Source organism: Sinocyclocheilus rhinocerous, unplaced genomic scaffold, assembly GCF_001515625.1.
Source record: "Sinocyclocheilus rhinocerous isolate Xijiao unplaced genomic scaffold, SAMN03320098_v1.1 scaffold662, whole genome shotgun sequence".
Taxonomy (NCBI): Eukaryota; Metazoa; Chordata; class Actinopteri; order Cypriniformes; family Cyprinidae; genus Sinocyclocheilus; species Sinocyclocheilus rhinocerous.
This window is the reverse complement of record NW_015639782.1, coordinates 3,515,889-3,535,910: the sequence shown is the minus strand read 5'-3', so window position 1 is coordinate 3,535,910 and position 20,022 is coordinate 3,515,889. Positions and strand designations below refer to the sequence as shown.

At 37.9% G+C, this 20,022-nt stretch overlaps 1 protein-coding gene across 1 annotated transcript in view; it reads left to right on the top strand.

Annotated features, from left to right (window-relative positions):
* Nucleotides 1-2,681, top strand: part of LOC107752065 (glutamate receptor 1-like) — a 33,821-nt gene extending 31,140 nt beyond the window's left edge. Inside the window, exon 13 of the mRNA XM_016567916.1 lies at nucleotides 2,304-2,681. Within this exon, the coding sequence (XP_016423402.1) occupies nucleotides 2,304-2,471 (168 nt within the window). The 3' untranslated portion in view covers nucleotides 2,472-2,681. The remainder of the gene's footprint in view (nucleotides 1-2,303) is intronic.
* Nucleotides 2,682-20,022: the final 17,341 nt, after the last annotated feature.

Below are 20,022 nucleotides of genomic sequence, written 5' to 3'. Positions count from 1 at the left end.
TTGCAAAAAAAAAAAAAGGTCTCCGATGAACGTAACCCATTGCATATACAGATACCTCAGTGTGATTTTTGTAATAAGTATCTTTATGACAGGCAATTACCCAAAGTAGGATTTGTAACAAGTTTAGCTGGGTATTACACATTCGTGTAATACTATAATAGCAAAGATTAATATAGATTTGCTTTGTTAATTCAATTGACAGGAGTCACATTTCACAGCTGTCCATTTTTTATATTAGGCGAGCAGGAATCTGAGTCTTTATAGGCAAACTAATTAGTCTGCATCAGGCGTATAACTTCATCCCCTAACGCGCTGAAGTGTAGGGCAATGAAATCATTCTTAGATTGGAAAAATGCGATTTAAAGGGACACATCATTAGCCTTGGTTTCAGGCCCACTGGCTGCGACTACAATAGCGGATTGCTCTTCACAACAGCAGCAATAAAATGATGACATTTCTCACTTCCACAACGCTGTAGCAAATTAAGCTCATGTTACACGCCTATCAAGACTGTTTATTGTCTACCCACTTGTCAGAGATGCTTTACAGTGTCAGCTTTGGTTTTGAGGGCCTAAATACGGTGGACCTGGGGGGCACAATGCAACAGAATTAGCCAAGCAATTAAAACTTGACAACTCACAGCATTAGCCGACAACACATCTTTAATGCAAATAAGGGTCATTCACATAGCAAATCATTTTGAACCCAAGTGCTCAGTACAGTTATGGCTGGTAAAGCATGGAATTGCAACCCAAGCTCATTGGAAAAACTTGCCTGTGGCGACATTTCTGTAAAATATTTTGCAGCTTCTTGCATGTTTCACGACACTTTCAAACTGAAAAAGTGTTCAGTTTTATCAGAGACAGATAAATGTGAATCTGGCAGGGTTTTATTACACTGATTGTTGTATGTATTGCGTCAGTTCGGAAATGTCAGACGCTAAAAGATTAATGCTCTTAACGTTAATAATCACATTTGAAAATAACGCACTACCTACACTAAATGCTACCCTAAACTAGGGATGGTAAGATTCACTGATTCGCATCTGAAATTTACGATGCGATGCATCGATTTAAAAAAGTGTGCATCAGATAAAAGTTGGCATTTGTTTCTAACATATTTGCATTGGTAAAAAACGATTTATTTATTTATAGCGCGTTCGAAATCGGATCGCACTGCATCATAATATGGGTAAATCATATGTCGCATCGCAATAACGGTAGCTGCTTCATATGTATCTTTAATTTATTGTATCGTTGGCTATGCATCAAGATGCGTATCACATCGTCCTCAGTTATGGAGATGCACTTCCCTACCCTAAACCTAACCGATAATGTTAACAAAAGCAAACGTGAAATAACAGTGCATTTGTTGAGGGAATGACATTTTAGTTTGCTTCTACACGGAAAAAATAATTTGATGTAGGTTTTACATTGAGACAACGTAACATAATTGCTTGTAAATTTTGGAAATAATTACAAAGAAACTGAAATTTTGAAGTAGAAAGGCCAAAATAGTATATTCTTGTAAAACGAACTCCAGTAATCTTTATTTACGAATTCATAAAAAACTCGTCATCCATAGTGCAACACTTTACTAGGTGAGCTACCGAGCAAGTTTACTACATGAAAGCCACACATATGGAGCTGGTTCTGTGAGGCAAATGTCAAAATGTATTAGTTTTCAAATCATGCACTAGGGCAAAGTGTTTTGAGGTAATAACAGTATTGTGCAAAGAACTGCACAAAAATAAGTATTTATTAATTGACAAATTTGTTGGTGTTTTACTGCCACTAGTGGTCATTTCAGTTGGAAACTGCAGTGAATTGTATGTATAGGTACGTTTTTGGAGTTTTGCACAAATGTACGTAAGTTCCATGTTGTAGAATTGGTAGGTTTTCAAATGGGATAAAAAGCTATTGTTGTTATTTAATATAGCAATATGGCTAATATTGGATTGTTTCCCAAAATGCATCATTATTAGAAAAGTTTCATAAGTGTTTCATCTGTTTGCTTTGCTGAAGGCATTGTTTTGTGCCGCCCCAAGCCACCATGCTGATCAATTATAGTCAGGAAACTTAAAAGATTGAAATCTGTTGGCGTAGCCCTGAAGATTACTTCACTTCACAAATGTTGTCTAACTAATTATCCAGTCATCACATGGCAAAACATTTTATGTGCATACTCCATTAGGCAGATGCATAAATCATCTTTTACTGTCTCCTACTAAAATTGAGCATCTTTCAAACAGTCCTGCATGTATTTCCGTATTCCTGTCTAACGCTGTTGTGTCTCCATCCCAGCAATCCATCAATGACGCCATGCGCTGCTCCACGCTGACCAGGATGAGCGGGAACGGTAGCGGTGGGGAGAACGGGCGGATTGTCACACATGACTTCCCCAAAGCTGTGCAGACGCTGCCGTGCATGAGCCACGCGGCCAGCATGGGCCTGGGAGCCTCTGGCATGTGACCATCTTGACGGAGCGGCACACGTCACATGTAACACACGGACCTCCCGTTCACCTGCCGTCTGCCCCTATGTCTGTCTGCCCACCCGCAACAGATGCACCGTACTGCCAAAATGCACTCGAAGACTCTTCTCAGTGAATAGCCACCAATAAAACTATTTTCTAAAGAAAAACAAAACATTAAAAGGGGGGGGGGGGGGAATGTGCTGCAATAACAAGCCTGTGGGACTCTTTGGGGAAAAAAGTGTTCGTTTATGTCATGAATTCAGAAAACAAAAAAGAGAAGTCTTGTGTCCGATTCGACACTCGCGCTGTGCCAATATTATAAACCTGTTTACTTCTGTCTGAGTGTGCAATATTTTAGTTCATATCAGTGTTCAGCGATGTTGTCTTTAACTTGAATTTCTTTACAAAGATTAGCTCACAGAGATGTTTTTTTTTTTGCACAAATATGTTCTATGAAATGACAAAAGCAAGTTCAGTTTCCTTATACTTACCAGAAAAGAGTTAGAGTAAGCTAACAAGCAAGATCTTACAGTATATGGATCCAGTGCACCGTAAACAACATTGCTATTTCTCTCGGTCACTCTACGTATTGAAGAAACATATCAGCTCATTTAATGACCTGTCCATAGTGTAAATACTCCGATGTAAATCTGATACTGAGTGAGGGATAAATTTGATTTGTTGTCGATCGGTAGAGCATAGCGGAACTGAACTTGTTGATTATCTTGCTCTGTAATTTCCCACCTCATGGACCTTGCATAGCTGCTACGCCTCGTTTCAGGCACCATACCTCATCGGAGACCCGGGAGCGAGCCGCCACATGTTATGATTGCCAGCTCTCCTAGGACGGAGTCAAATTTTACCTCAGTTATGGGTAAATGTGCTTTAATGAGCTAGTTTGTCCCAAACACAAACCATCAGATCTCGTTGAAGTGAAGCCATTGAGACTACATTAAGAAAAGTTCATTTGAATGATGTCGCTGTAACAAAAAGGGTACTTTTTACAAAAATGTATTCATATAAGACTATGCCTGCATGGAATATCAAGAGATTTCCACCAAATCCAAATGCCCATTATTCAGCACATTTGGCTAATTTAATAATACTAAGAGAGTGTAGCACTCTCCCCACAATCAGTGCAAAAATTATAAAAAATTATAATAATAAGTACATCTATGTGAGCCTACATGTGACATGGCTTAAAGGGACCCAAAATGAAAATTCTGTCATCATTTACTCACCCTCATGTTGTTCCAAAAGACACCCGTATGACATTTTCTTAGGTGTACACAATAAAATATTTTCCATATTTTATGTCCATCATATGCAATGTCTGGAGCCCACTGACTTTCTGTCTATGAACAAAAACATTGCTACCTATTTAGTTTTCCACAGAAGGAGGTCATACAGGTTTGGAACAACATGAGGGTGAATAAATGACAGATTTTTAATGTTTGAGTTGACTATAAGTTGTTTTCTGTAGAACTAACAAAGAAAAGAGTGCAGAACAGCAACAGGATCCAAATACTGGTGAAACATAGGCTGTTCTGTCCTATATACACACACTGTGCGACAAGGCTCCTCATGAGATGATATTTGTGGAGATATCATTGATCGGCTACTGGGGCCAAGCTGACCTTTCTGAGCTCTTGGCTTCATCACTGCAGGCTTTCAGAACATGGCTTCCAGCTCTACCTATTCAGCCTTCCCCTGCACACTGCCATTGTACTGCGAAACATGACACACTGTGTGGCCATCGAAACGCTTATATTTCTCTGGCTTTTTCTTTCCATTTTCTTCACGTGTTTTATTAGGCACAGCACACTGCGGTCCTTTATGGCCTCGTGTGAGAGCAGTATTTTATAAGCAGTAAAGGATTTGTAAAGTTCAAGTGAGACATTTAACATTTATACCGCTGTGAGATTTTGAAGAGTTGATTGAACTAGTGTTTTACACTTTGCTGACGCAATGTCACTCGGATATTCTCACTGATAAGGGTGTTGATTTTGATTAGTTAAGAGAGAAATGGATTCTTTGTGTTTCTGCTATAAATGTTGAAACTTCTTATTTTGGGGGTTTTCAGTGCAAAATGTATTCTTCATACTCACCTACTTCTTGATGATTCCACAGTCTTGAGCATTTTATTTGGGATGTTTTTTGTTTGTTTTATTTTATTGTTATCTTTTTTATCATTAATAAGAGGTGTGGTTGAATAAAAAATTGACTGGAAATTGCATTCAATCAATAATGAATAAAACTTTTCTAACCACAGTCACCAAGAGCTGGGTCACTGCTTTTCAACCATGGGAAATTAATCATATTGTAGTCATCTTTTTGTAACAAATACTTGCTTTAGGTGAGAAATTTGTTTTAATGTATGAAATTGAAGAACAATATTTATTGCTATGAATGCTGTTTTATATGAATAATAATTGCTAAAAGTAGAGTGATTATTCATTTATTACTTTCTCTTCATTACTTGATAAGTGGCCATCTCTGAAAGATTGGTGTTTAATGTATTTTCAGCCATAGATCTCTAGAGCCTGACTCACTGTAGAGTGTTTTAATTACCTACAGGTGCATCCCACGCATGATCACTGACGTTTAACCAGTCGGCATACGTTGCCTCAAACCCATTCATTTTAGGAATTATTAATTCTTTAATCTGTCAATTTAAGATCCCCTGCAGAAACAACGGAAAGGAGTTAATTGGGATGCCCCATGGCTCTAATTATGGAGATGTTAACAAAATGTAGAACCAAGAAACAGGTGTTTGTTCCCTCATTTTCGTTTGGTCTGATGCCATACATTGCATTTCAAGTTTCATCAAGGCATGCATAGAAATCTATGCATGATAAATCATGATAAATTTGGCATAAAGTAAAAATGTACCAGTCACAGCTGTAGCCAGTTCACAAACATCTCTGTGCTGAAACTTCAGTGTTCACCAGTGTCTATTTCAGTTCCTTCAGGAATCATCCTCAACCTCACGTGGAGATGCATTGTGTAATAACTTAAAGTTGTTGTTTTCTTTCTTTAAGATTTGTGCTCCAGAGACTCATTTGTGACATTCTGTCAAGATGATTTGTTAGATGTACTGTAATTCCACACATGATATAGGCAAGCCTCTGTTGTGACTGAATTTCTCTTTTTGCATATCAGGTTTATAATCAGTTCTGTTTCCAAGTAGGACAGTTTAGTCTGAAAGTGTACTGTGTAAAGTGTCAGATGTGGCATTTTTCAGCATAGTCCTGTTATCCGCCGTGACACTGGAGAAAATGGATCGTTTGTTCATGGGAAACTGCAGTCAGGCAATGAAATCTGGGTTTGTCTCTTCTTTCCCCCGAGGTGGGGGACACAAGTGAACTTCCTTGATCTTCCAGAGCATCATTATTTTCTTAAGTGAAGGTTTTGCTCTTGGCCACAGACCAAAAAAAAATGTATAGGGTATTTGTGTTCATGTCACTGGCAGGTATAGCTGTGTTTGCTGTTTTTTGCATCACACCACCAAGAAAGTTGAGAAAAAATATGAAAAATCACACGTGTGATTTTGCTTCAAAAGCAGTTCAGTAAGGTTAATATTCAAGTCACATTTGCACATTTAAGTCAGAAACATAACATTGAAGTTGTCTAAATCAAAAAATATATTGTAAACAATAAACCCAAATAACAATCTGAATTCAAAATTTCTCACTTATTTATACATTGCATCATAAATGTTTTTGTTATAGAAAGCAAACTGTGAAAGTTGAGTGATTCACACCATTCGCTACAGACTTGGAGCAACAGAGAGTGGTGGCATTAATGAATGAATTAGTGTTTTTGAACGAATTGTCTGAGTGAACGATTCAATGGCTCACACGGTCTTGTTGCATTCCTAAATCAAGCAGTGTATTTGAACAAATCAGTTCAATTAATGATTATGTCTCGCTCATAAAGACAGTCACTTGTCATCACCTAATGACGTAAGAATGTAGTCACCTAAAAATTCCACCACTAATACACAGACCTGATTCGAGGAGCTGTTGTATAAATATTCTTTATCTGAGCCCCTGCATACTGAGTATGCTTCCTGATAGCCTGAGCTGTTTGATTGCTCACACTGTGACTATGGCATTGTAATGTGTGTGATTGTGTGGGCCTGAACAGCATACATAATGAAGACACAGTGTGGGTGTGTGAGACGGCATGAGAGGATCCATGACACCTGCCACTGTGCCTCAATCCCACACTCTTTCTTTTTCTTTCTTTGCTCTTCTCTTATACACTCCTCCCTGTGAATTGTATTATTTCCCATCAATCTATCTTTCTTCCTTTTGGCTGCACAATCGTGTCGTAGCCCACTCAGTCACAGCTGTTTTTATCTCAGCAGAGGATCTCAGACCATCCGGTGTCACATCCAGATTTTCAATAAAATACAGACACAAACATTCTATTACCCGCAGTGATGCACAATGAAATGTACAGGCAAAGGATATCTTAAGTGACATGCAGTCCTCAGCCTAAGCTTCTCGGCTTCGAGATTGATATAATCATGGTAAGGGGGCAGAATATTTTATCTAAGTCTGATCTGACACTACCATCCCATCATTAAGAGGCAGAATAGCTTGGGGCAACATGGTACATGGTACAACAGTGGATGGATGAATGTGGTTTGAAGAAGCAAAAATACATGAAACATGACAGACAGTCATCTTCCTTTAGATCATACTCCATGCTCTTTTCCATGGAATTACAAGGATTAGAAAAAAAAAAGCAAAAGCACTGTAAAATTATCTTCTTCTGAAATGAATACTGTAACTTTGTGTGAGGAAATACACTGAAATTTAATTCACTAATAATGAGCCGTTAACCGCTGTGACTGGATTGCTGAATCAGTGAGTTAAACTTGAGATCTGGATCAGTTTTTTTCATGAATGAATCAAAGAACACGTGTGAACAGGATAAAAAAATGTTTTTCAGATTTTCTGTGTAGCATCAAATTTAAATTTGTTTCCCATAAAAACCTATTGTAAATGGAAGCCCATTTCTGCCACATAAAGAAAAAAAAATCATGCTTTTGTAAATCATAATTATTTTAAATTATAATTCGAAATTATGAAATGCTAAATCAATTATGAGATAAAAAGTCAAAATTTATGACAAACTAAGTCATAATGAGTTAAAATGTTGAAACTGCAACATGAAAAGTAATAATTATAACATACAAAGTCAAAATTATGACAAAATAATTTTAAACTCAGATTAATTAAGTCTAACCCAAAAATATTGGGTTACTTAGTATGTCATAATCTTGACATTTCAAGTCAGAATTATAACTTTTTATCTCATAAATTCAACTTTTTATTATAATTATGACTTTTTAGTTATTATTTACTTTTATTAAGCATGATTATTTTTTTTATTTGGTAGAAGTCTGCTTCCATATACAATAGGCCTTTATGAGGAACATTTAAATTTGTCATTATTCGCAGAAAATCTTAACATAATCATAATCTAAAGATGGCTCATAATACCAATTTATTGGACCACTTTATTGTGATTTTGCATCCATTCCAATTTAAAGCTTATGTCACCCGAAATATGTGCATAATAATGACTTTTAATGACTTTTTAATGACTTAATACCTCCTAATTTTGACTTTGATATTGATTTTGCATCCGTTTTGGCACTTCAAAGCTTCAACCTCTGCTCATTATAATTAACTGGAAAATAGCATAGAAACCATTCTCATGTCTTTCACAGAAGAAAGAGTCAAAGTTTGAAACTACACAAAGGTAATTAGTTAAATAATCACAGAATTTTTATTTTTGGGTAAACTTTCCTTTTAAATAAGATCTGAAATGCTAAAAGGTCAAAAATCTTAATTTCCAGAAAATTCTATTCCGATTCCGATTTCTGTTCCAGTTGTGATTTGTTTTATTTGTTGCAAAGGGGCAGACGTGAGTGGGAGCAATGGAGTGATGGACCAAGAGAGAGCACACATGCTTACGTACACAAGTGAAAGAATGAACACGAGGGAGACAGAAAAGAGCGTTGTATTTGTACGTTGGCTCATCAGCGGCTCCCACTGTTCTACGGTCTGTGCGGAGAACAGAGGCCTGTTAATCACGCGGGCTCATCAGCACACTGACAGAGATAGATCCCCTGCCTCCTCTACTGCACCGCCACGGGTGATGCGTACGAACCACGCTAATGCGCTTCTGATTTCACTTCTGTCATACAAAGGCACCCTTCACTGTTTCATCCCAGCCACGTTAGTGCACAGCCTTTGATCTTGGGGAAATCACTAAACGCTATGCTGTGAATCAAAAGTTAAAACCATGGGGGTGAATCGGACAGGCTCGCTTGGCCAGTGTTCGTGTTGTGTGTAGATGTAGAAAATCGCTGGGATAAGATGGATGGTGAAGTTAAATGAGCAACGCAGAGAGTGGAGAGATGTATGGCGGCGCACATGGCGTGAGACGGGATGACGGATGAATGGATTACAGAGCCACACTGGAGCCTTGCTTGTCACCGTTGAGAAGGGAGCAGGAACAGCCAAGCAGGATAGTCCCAGCTGACCTCCAGTCTGTTACAAGCCCGACTAGGGACATCGCAAGAAAAGAACATCTGGAAATGCCTCCCACTTGAAGAAAGTTTTTGTTTATAATGATTGTCATGGCTAGAGTTTGTTTGAGGAACCTTTGCTGAGGTACAAATTTAAAAAGATAGTTTACCCCAAAATGAATCTGTCCTTTACTCTCCCTCAAGCTGTTCCAAACATAAAACTGCTACATTGTACTGTAAAGATCTCACTACTTATGTTTCATCATGACTTTAAATGTAGTAAGATTACTTTTTTTGTATTTAGTAAGGATTACTTTTTCCAGCAAAATGTGCCACATCTGATATTCACACACGCAAAAGGCTTTTTTTTCTCTTCTTCTCCATATTACCACCATTCAAAGCTATCGTATTGATTCATAAGACTTATAGAATAAAGTGCACAGCTCATATGGACCACTTTTATGGTGCTTTTTAGAGCTTAACAGTTGGTCACTAGGAGCTGTCATTTATGGCAGGGGTCTTCAATGCCAGTCTGGGAGGGACAGTGTCCTGCAGACTTTAATACCAAACCCAATTTAATCACTGTCTGTAATTTTGCATGTAATTCTGAATAACTTTTGTAGTTGAAGTGACCTGTTGTAGGCTATAGTAAGAACTAAGTAACAATTCTTCAAATATGTCTCCTTAATTTTCCACAGAAACAAATAAAATAATACAGGTTTGAAACGACATGAGGGTTAGCAGACAATGATGATATTTAAATTTTGGGGTGAATTGAGTTCTGAGCAGTATACAAAAGTTGTACTATATATGCATGGATAGATCACTGGTGATCACTTGTGTAATGTTCCATTGTTAGCATCTTGAGAGTGATGAATGTAAATGCAGTACAGGTCTCATATACGATTTCCTGGTAGCAACTTTTTATTTTCAGAACGTGCATTACTTCTAACAAACAGAAAGCACCATTTCTTCTTTGAGTGTAATGTGAATGTACACTAGATGCAGCCCAGTTTCCTTTCAGTAAACAGCATCTCTAACCTTGAATAATGGATTCAGCGCCTGCAAGAATGATCGGTGAACCTTGATGTGAGTCTATTGAAGTTTAATATCATTCTGAATGTCAGAATGCTTTACGGCAGAGAAACATAATCCTTTCTCGCTGAAGGCTGGGCTTGTCACTAGGATGTGCTCCAAAACACCTCCAAATTATCTGAGATGAATTTTTGCAATAAATGGGAAAATTACAGCTGAATAATCACCTCAATTGATTCACTGGATTCAACAACTATTTGCAGCTCTTTTCTAAACATCACCACAACCCCCTAAAGAGATGGGCCAGGTTTAAGATTTTGTCATGGGGTGTAAAAATAGGCCACGGTGCAATGACTGAATGACTCATGGCATGAGTCTTAAAACAGACTCCATTAGAAATCTCTCAGGGGGAAGCTTTTCCCAAAGGAGCAACAACCCAATGTCCTCTGAGGTTTTGAGTAGCACATCTAAGACAGCAGAACAAGCTTTTCTAATTTTTTATTCCCTGAAAAACACTTGAAAGCATGTCGAGCAAAGAGAAGAGAGCACATGCTCAGCGGGGTCACTGCCATTGGCTGCTCTTGAACTACACAGACCCACTGCTCACGAGATCAATATCTCAGTCGACATTGCTTTTCTGAACAGGCAGAAGTGCACCTGTCCTTTGAAGCTGTGATCGCCATCAGCAAATGGTAATGTGAAAAATAAATCAATTGGAAACAGACAGCCACTTGTCTTTTGTCACTGAAACTGAAAAGCAAAGAGTTCCTGTCAGATTGTAGCGTTGTATTACTGTTGTTCAACTAAGCATGATGACAATTTCAAAGTGACCTCAACAATGTATGGGAATGTGGCATATTGGCCAATAAATCGGATGTATTTGTAAATATAATAGTCATGTAATGTGGCAGTCTTTTATATTTCCGAGACTGCATTATACAAAAGGCAAACTTAATCAGCTCATCACAAAGGTGAATTAAATATGGGCTACATTAATCTTGTCACACAGTTGTGACATTTAAGTTTCTTTCCTTTGCAGGCAGAGTTTTCTTTTTCCTGCTTCAATCTATGGTCTGGTGGTTCTTTAACAAGAGAACAAATTCTATATTCACAAGCATCCACTGGACCAGTGCACTAGAATGCAAATAGGTTGGCTGCGGAGAGGGGAAATGTGCTGGGCTGCCATGTCCTATTGTGGATTTTTTAAAGACATGGCATTTTTGATGATTATTCTAATACCACCAAGGACCTCTTAGCCTGAACTTTCCTTATCTCTGGCTCCCAGTCATTCTCTCATTAAAAGGCAATCACAGGCCACCAGCTCTAATAAACCTGCAAGTTTCCTTTTGAAATGGGGGGGAAATGGGCAATTCTGGAGCTCGCTTTGTATAACTTGTTTCCTTTTCATGATATAAATGGTAAAATCATTAATCTAGTTGTTTATGTAAATAAATGTATAGTGGTATATTAGCATAATAGTATATGTATTGTTTTTAGTTTTTGAATAGTATAAAAGCAAAAGTTACTTATAGGTATTAAAACTCAATGAAGTATTTCTAGATGGTATTTTAAATAAACTCTGGCTGAGCTCCACTGGTGTCCAAGATTTTTGTGTGAACTAATCCTTAAAAACACTTTCACAAAAAGAAAATGTCAGTCTTACCTAAAAGAGGGAACTCTTGTCAGTGCTGTGGCATATAGTGAACTGCCATAACTATGTTGGAGCTGTAGCGCTCCTGTAGGGATGCAGGTTTGAATCTGGTCTGTCATCTCCTCTGAAGGCATGAAAAGCCTAAGTTTGAAAAAGAGATTTGCATCGCGGAGTAATATGTCTCAGATCAGTCACTAACAACTACTACTACTACTGCTGCTTTTTCTTGTTTCATCAAAATATAATCATAGGTCACATCTGTGATAACTAATATCATTTGTAATTTTGCAGCAGTTGTCTTAAATTAGAATGGATGCTTTCCCCTCATTTCCTTAATAGCACATTATCTCTTTCTTTTTCTCTAAAGCCTTCAAAATCACTTCCAATTAACCTCCATATGATATTTATCTTCCCCAAAGAAAATGATCAATTTGATGAAATAGAAATCTGTTTGTTTGTTAAATAGCAATTACCAAGACAGCCAGCCCATATGCTATACTTTCTTCCCATTTTTTAGAAGAGGCAGTCAGGAAGAAGACAGAAAATGATAAATGGAATCAGGAAATGGCACACCCATTCAAATGCATTCAAACTCAAGGCATCTGTGTAAACACTACTACACAATGTTGGAGAACACATTACCCACCAGGCCACATCTCCAACTTGAATACTTTATCCCAGGGGCGTCACTAGACATTTTTTAGTGGGTCATGAGCCCCAGTGAAATATAATAAATCCTTACCTATCAATAGGATTGGCATATATCGACCTGAGAATCATTTTCTCATGTGTTTTATAACAGCTGTTTAAAATCAGAACTGGTGATGCCAGAAATGAATGGTAAATGAATCACTCTTTTGATTTAACTGCTCAAATGGGTTTGCAGGTCTGAAACGGTACGTGAGTTTGATTCATTCGGACAGTTCACTCATGCACTGAATCACTTGCAGTGGTTGCTCGCACTGAATCACTTGCAGTAGTTGCTGACACTGAAATAGAATTGCGATCATTTATAAGACTGAAAACAAAAAAAGAGCGCTGATTGAGGTGGATATTTACCTACAATCCACTGTAGAAAACAAAACAAGCAAATGTCTTCTAATGTTTGTCAACGACGAAGCAGGTCTTTTTTGCGTGTTCAGCTTGTGAATGACTCAGTACTGCAGGTAAAGATGATTTATATCCATTTACATCCAAAGCAGTATTAAAAATGAATGAGCACACTTTTTTTGTTGGGGGGGTCTATGCAGTATTGATAAAAGTCTAGAAGCACCCCTGCTTCATGCTTAGTCCCAAAAATCAAAGAAATCGACAGACATCTTTCTCTATCAGTGCTACAGCAGCTCTGCATGACCAGAGTCTCAGCTACCGCACTGCAGCAACAGGTAAATGAGCCAATCAAATGATTTCCAAACAGACTCTCATCTAGAAGCTAGAAATGGTGTAAATAACCATCAATGTCAATCCCATCTGTTTCTACAACAGTTGCCTCTGCCACAGCTAATGTTTTTGCACCTATTTGGTTTGATGAAACCCCTCTTAACCTGCTTTGGCTGGATTTTTGAGCACTCAGACATACTGTAGCTTGAAGCTGTTTTTTTTTTTCCATCACATGAACTCAAATAATTTGTCATGGATATGGACTACCATCAAGGGACAGGGCTTTTGCAGTTTTATAGTTCCACTGAAGAGTAACATAAAGCTTGAGGTCTTCCCTAACTTTCAAGATCAATGATTAATGCACTGAGTGGCATGAAGCCAAACGTTGCAAAAAAAGGGGGGAAATTTATGTAAATAATATGCATTAAAATAGAGCACCAGCCAAACTCAGAGCAAGTGGCTGTCACTCTGTGTGATTCACAAATCTATAAGTCCCCTTTGTTACTAAATTACGTCCACAATCTGTAGTGCTGCGGGGCTGTGCAAATCTGTGACTCGAAAGACAGCCGTCCACAGCAGTGGATCAACATTTCAGCACATGCAAGCAGCCAATGGGGTTTATTCTCAATCTTACGTAGCATGGGGTGTACAGTGTCTGGAAGACACAGCATCCTGGGGCTTTGCAGTTGAGAAAAATGGGCTAAAAAAGCACCCAAAAGCACGCATACTCATGTAAACACTCTTACACAACATACGTTTGCATTTAGCTCGGTTATAAAGCGACTTGGTTCGTTTGCGCTGGATGAGAGGCACATTTTCTCAGATGTCTTAGGATATGCATTATTTATGGATCGGTTCACACAGATAAGCCTTATATGGTTGGCTGCCATGTCCCAGTAGTGCTCCTAGAATCCTCTTCTCATCATCTTAAGGAGGAGATAAACCTCCTTGGTGTAATGCAGAGGACCTGGGAGATGATACTGGCTCTCTCCTCACAGCACAACCAAGATTATATGCTCCACGATTGTGTCATGGCAGCAGTGAGACTATGATATAGTTGTACATGTCATATTTTGAGTATGTGTAATTAGACTGTGACAATATTTACAAGCACTGTCAATTCTGTGTTTTTCATGTGATATACGAAAGCATTTGTTTGCCTATTCACATCTCATATATTTTAGATTCTGTCCTCTTTTTTGTCAGGCTTTTTGTTTATTTACTTAATTTCAGCTAGCTTTTCCAATTTTGCTGCAAACAAAGCAAACGAGTTTGACTGATGAGAGTAATCTGATTTGAGAACGATGTCTGTGTATCCCGCTGAAAGCCATTGGCTGCTGAAGGTCTGTCTCCATGACAATGCTCAGTCAAAAGAATATTGGGAGCTCACTGGGGCGCTGATGAGAATAGACGAGCATGTTTTCATCAGTCGAAACAAAAAGGCCACTCCGGCTCACAGCCAAATGAGTGTTCATCAGCCTCTGTGCTGATCCACTGCCAGGTGGTTCCACCAGTCTGGGTCCGCTGTTACCATTTGAAACTATTTGAGTGTACAATATGACTGTCTAAATTGTAGAACAAAGATATGTTCAAAAGACTGGACCATGGCCATAAAAGACAGAGTGTGCCAAAAAGTGCTCACAAACAGAAGTGGTATTTGTTGAAGAGGTGGGCTAACCATCCCGACATTGTCCGAGAGTATTCTGCTACTTCAACAGACAAGAAAAAGATCTGCACAAAACTATACATAATATAATTATTTATACAACAGTTATTTCTGGTCCTCGAATCTGACTGGCTGAGAGGTCTTTCCACCCATGAGATATTCCCCACCCGTTTCACCGTTTGTATCACTCCGCTTACAGCATCTCTCACAACGAGTGTCATGGCGGACGCCCAAACCCACTATAACTTTAGAAATGGTAGGCTACTGTTGTTGTGTCACAGACTGTAGTTTTAAGGATGTATTTGTTTAGACTTAAAATATGCGATTTGGTTTGTTAATACATTTCATTAATCTATTATTTGTTCCAGATCAAATAGTTTTGGTTGAGCGCAAAGTCTCATTATATTTTTATATAACTTTAATGCTGTATATCAGAGCGCTGTCTTTGTACTTTTGACTGAATTGCTTAGCAACATTTATAATGGCTGTTGTGGTTTATTATATATCATTGTTCAGTAAATCATATTTTACATAAACTATAGTATTATTATTTAATAATAATATTTGGTATTGAGAAAGTCTTGTGTTAGTGACGGTAATTTTAGTTACATAGTTCCTCCATTAGATGGCGACAAGAGACTGTCTTTATGAGTGAGTGAATCAGTAGCAAAGACTTTTATTTTGAAACGTTTTTTCTAACAAATGCATTGAGCAGCGTTCCTTAACAGTTGAAAGGATAGTACGACAAAGATATCGCTTTCCTCAGCGAACATTCAAACTAATGTTTTATTGTGAATATACTGAGCTGAAGAATGAATGCTGTATCAGATGCAGGTAATCACACTCACTCAGGCCATTTTTCTTATAATACTCTACTCTACATAATACAGTGAGCTTTTAATACAGTAATACAACAAGCTTTCCATGAAGTAACTCAACGTTCCTTCATTACTAGTTCTAAAATGACGTCTTCGAATTAGTAACTGAGGCTTGAGCTCAGCTGTTAAACTGTTCGCTTGAGATTTGAATCCTTGGCGGAAGGAAATAGTTCCGCACACAAAAGGGTTTTTTAAGATACTCCTTGGTTGTTTCTTACCACTGATCTATATGTTCTCTATTATAGATCAGTGTTTCTTACACATTTGTGCCGTCGAACTGTTGTATAAACACGCATTTAACGTGCCGACGGCCGAATCACATCCATATTGATATAGAGCAATATCACAGATTAACTCGTAAATTGTAAAGTCCAAGATACATAAAAAAAAAAGCTTTACTGAATTACTGAAAAAAATCTATATCAAATTATACAAAAAATGTAATACTTTAAAAATGGCAGATTCAAAATTAAAATGTGATTTTATGTGAGGACTAATAAAGACTTCTCAGTCTTTATTACTTCATATTAGATTGTTTACATATCACAAGTTAACACCCCCCTCCCCCATATGTATTATTTTAATACATATTAAAATAAATTAATATTTATTCAACTTATATGGACACAATAATTTAATCAAAAGTGGCTTTTACATTTATGAATAGAAAGTTTTAAAGCACTGCATTTTGTAGCAAAGAAGCCTTAAAAAAAGATACCAAAATGTAAGCCAAGGACAGCATAGGACAAAACACTTCTTCAGTAGGAAAAAGTGCTGGACTAACATATCTCTTACTTTACTGTTCAACCTAAAACACTCAAAATAAGTTCCATATAACATATTTCTTAAATTATATTTTTCTGTTGAATATAATTCATAATAATGCAATAACACTGTCACTGTCACTTCTCTCCAATAATCTGGTGCAACATTCCATCTTCTATCACATACTTATTACTTACACAAACTTATTTCGTATCATTCTGTGTTTTGTTGCAGTAACCCTGGATGAGGATAATAAAGAAAGCTCCAGAAAATATGTAATAAAGACTTCAGCTGGCTGTAAGAAGCAGCTGGTTTTCTATGGGGAGGTTTTGTTATGACAGTCACTATTTCTTGCCTGCTGATTTCAGGTTTCTGTTCTGAAGCTCGGATCTCTAAGCACAAGCTGGAGAAAGCCAAGAGACTGCTGATCTTTGCAGGTTTGTGGAGAATGAAAGCTGAACACGAACGCCATTCTTATCAGCCACTTTCACTTGAATACCTGTCAAAATGAATATGTCTTCTGTTTGACTCTACATAAAGACAAGGAAGGAATATTCTTCTCTTGTATTCTTAGAACTTCCTCTTAAAGGCATTAGGTATTGTGCTACCCTTGCAGGTAATGCAGTAGATCTACTCAGGTAGACACCATTACGTTACAGCTTTATTTCTGAGGATCAGGGGTCATGCCTTGTTTAAAATGATGTGGGCTTTTCCTCCATAGCTGTTTGGCGTGACCCCCCACGAAACTCAGTGCTGTGCATCTAAACCTGATCTGTGAACAAATCCTTTACCTGCCATTTTTTTGGGTTCCAACTGCATGTTTTTCATTTAAATGGCTTATTTCACTTGCTCTTACTATATTACCATTGGCTCCAATGAAGAGGCTTGTTGAGGACTCACGACAAGGCATTTCTTTTATTCTGACCTTGTGATTTTGTGCTCAGTGAAATATAACAGCAAAGGCCACCCAGCACATTTAAATCACTCGTCTTTTTACTCAGCAGCACAGGTCTTGGAAAAGCTCCACAAATGCACATTACATGCATTTAATTTGTATTGTAATCTACAGTTTTACAGGTAGTAGAGAGTATTTTGTCCTTTCTCCAATTTTGTGCTTTATTCTCATTGTCTTTCTGCCTAATTGCATCATTTAAACTGACAGTTTTTAACAAATTTTTTATTTTCTTGGCAAATGTCAAGTTACGTTGTCATGATAACATACTGGTCATCTGTGGGAAGATTTTTAGTCAGTTTTGAAGTAGAAATGGCATGTTAGAATGATTCTCCACACTGTTTGTACTTTGTACCTTAAATGTTTTTGGCAAATTATGTAACAATTTTCAGTGAAAACTGCATGCATAGTATATAGTGGACATGTTAGTTTTTTTATACTATACAGTGGTATATCAGTAGGTGTTGCACTCAGTTTTTGAAAACAACTAATAATATAAATAAATAATTTCCTAAGGATAATGTGACACTGATGACTGGAGTAATGGCTGCTGAAAATTCAGCTTTGCCATTAAAAATAAAAAAATATGTATAATTAAGTATAAGTATAATTACTGACCCCAAACTTTTGAATGGTAGTGTGTGTGTGTGTGTGTGTGTGTGTGTTCCTATATAAATATGTATACAGTGCCCTCCACTAATATTGGCACCCTTGATAAATATGAGCAAAGGTGGCTGTGAAAATAAATCTTCATCGTCTATCCTTTTGATCTTTCATTCAAAAAATCTCATTATGAAATAAATATTTTTATCCACAAAAATGGCCACAATTATTGGCATCCAATTATTGCAACGTCCTTTTCCCAAGATAACAGCTCTGAGTTTTCTCCTATAACGCCTGATGAGTTTAGAAAACACCTGACAGGAGATCAGAGACCATTCCTTCATCCAGAATCTCTCCGGATCCTTCAGATTCCCAGCTCCATGTTAGTGCTGGGTCAGGGAACTGGGACGGCCATGGCAGAAGCTTCATTTTGTGCTCAGAGACACATTTTTGTGTTGATTTTGATGTTTTTGATCATTGTCCTGATGGAAGATCCAACCATGGCGCATTAGAAGATTTCTAACAGAGGCAGTCAGGTTTAGATATTTTTTTCTGTTGGTATTTGATAGAATCCATGATACAATGTATCTGAACAAGATGTCCAGGACCTCCGACAGAAAAATAGGCCCACAACAATAAAGATCCAATAGTATATTTAACCGTGGGCATGGGGTACTTTTTATCCCTGTTTGCAACAAACCCATCTGGTGGGTTTGCTGCCAAAAAGCAAATTTTTTTTGTTTCATCTGGCCATAGAAGTCAGTCCTGTTTGAAGTTCCAGTCGTGTCTGACAACTTACTATGCTGGAGTTTGTTTTTGGATGAGCGAGGAGGACTTTTCTTGAAACCCTCCTGAACAACATGTGTTGATAGGTGCTGTTTGATTTTTGATTTTTTGTAGGCTTTCTGACCCCAAGTCTCAAATAATCTCTGCAATTCTCCAGCTGTGATCTTTGGCCACTCAAACTCTCCTCCTCACTGTGCATTAGGAAGATATGGACACACGTCCTCTTCCAGGCAGATTTGTAACATCTTTAATTGATTGGAATGTCTTAATTATTGCCCTGATTGTGGAAATGGGGACTTTCAATGCTTTAACTATTTTCTTACAGCCACTTTCTATTTTGTGAAGCTCAACAATCTTGTTCTGCACATCAGAACTATATTCTTTGATTTTACTCCTTGTGATGGATGATTAAGGGAATTTGGCATTTGTGTTCCTCATATTTATAATCCTGTGGAACAGGAAGTCATGGCTGGACAATTTCATGTTCCTAGTCACCAGGGGCGCCGCTAAGGGGGGGAAAGTTAGGACGATACTAAGGGCCCACGCACTTTTGGGGCCCCCAGAGATCTGTTTTATTAGTAGTGACAGTAGTAGTAGTAATGTAATAGAAATTATAAATGTATCTACCAAAGAGTTACAAATAAAACAAAATTACGGCTTATTTCTGCATTTCTGGCAAAATTATCTCCCCCCCATTCAGTGCATGGTTTCGTCCCGTCCTACATAGCCTAGAGTCACTGAGTGAGATCAGGTGGTAAACTGTCAAATTAGAGATGTCTTCGAGTTTAAGGGGGGGGCAAACTGAGCCGGACGATTTGGTCAGTCTATTTTGCCACACTAAACAAAAGTTGCAGGAGTCCAGCCTGGGGTCGTCACATGTGGTTGCCACAAGCCCACCAGCCGCTCCTTCGTCGAATCCGCTGGCCGTGCCGTTCTCGAGCCCACCGTGTGTGATGTTGTGTGTTTCGTTGTGAAAGCGAAACTACTTTGTTTGGCCTTCCAAAAGAGGACACAACTAGAAATCAGTGGTTAAGTTGTATTTAAAACACTGTTCCAGAACAGTTCAACCCAAATATTCAGATGTGTGCAGCGCATTTTATGGAGGACTGTTTCCTGATCCTAGTAGAGTATACTACAATGCCATCTACACACAAAGGCTGTTTCTGTAAAGTGCAGTTCCAACTTTGCAAGGACAGTCTGGTGCTTCTGACTCACAGCCTGTAAGTACATTTTTTATATTTAAAGAATTTGCCACTGACGATTCAAATGCGAGTTTTGAGC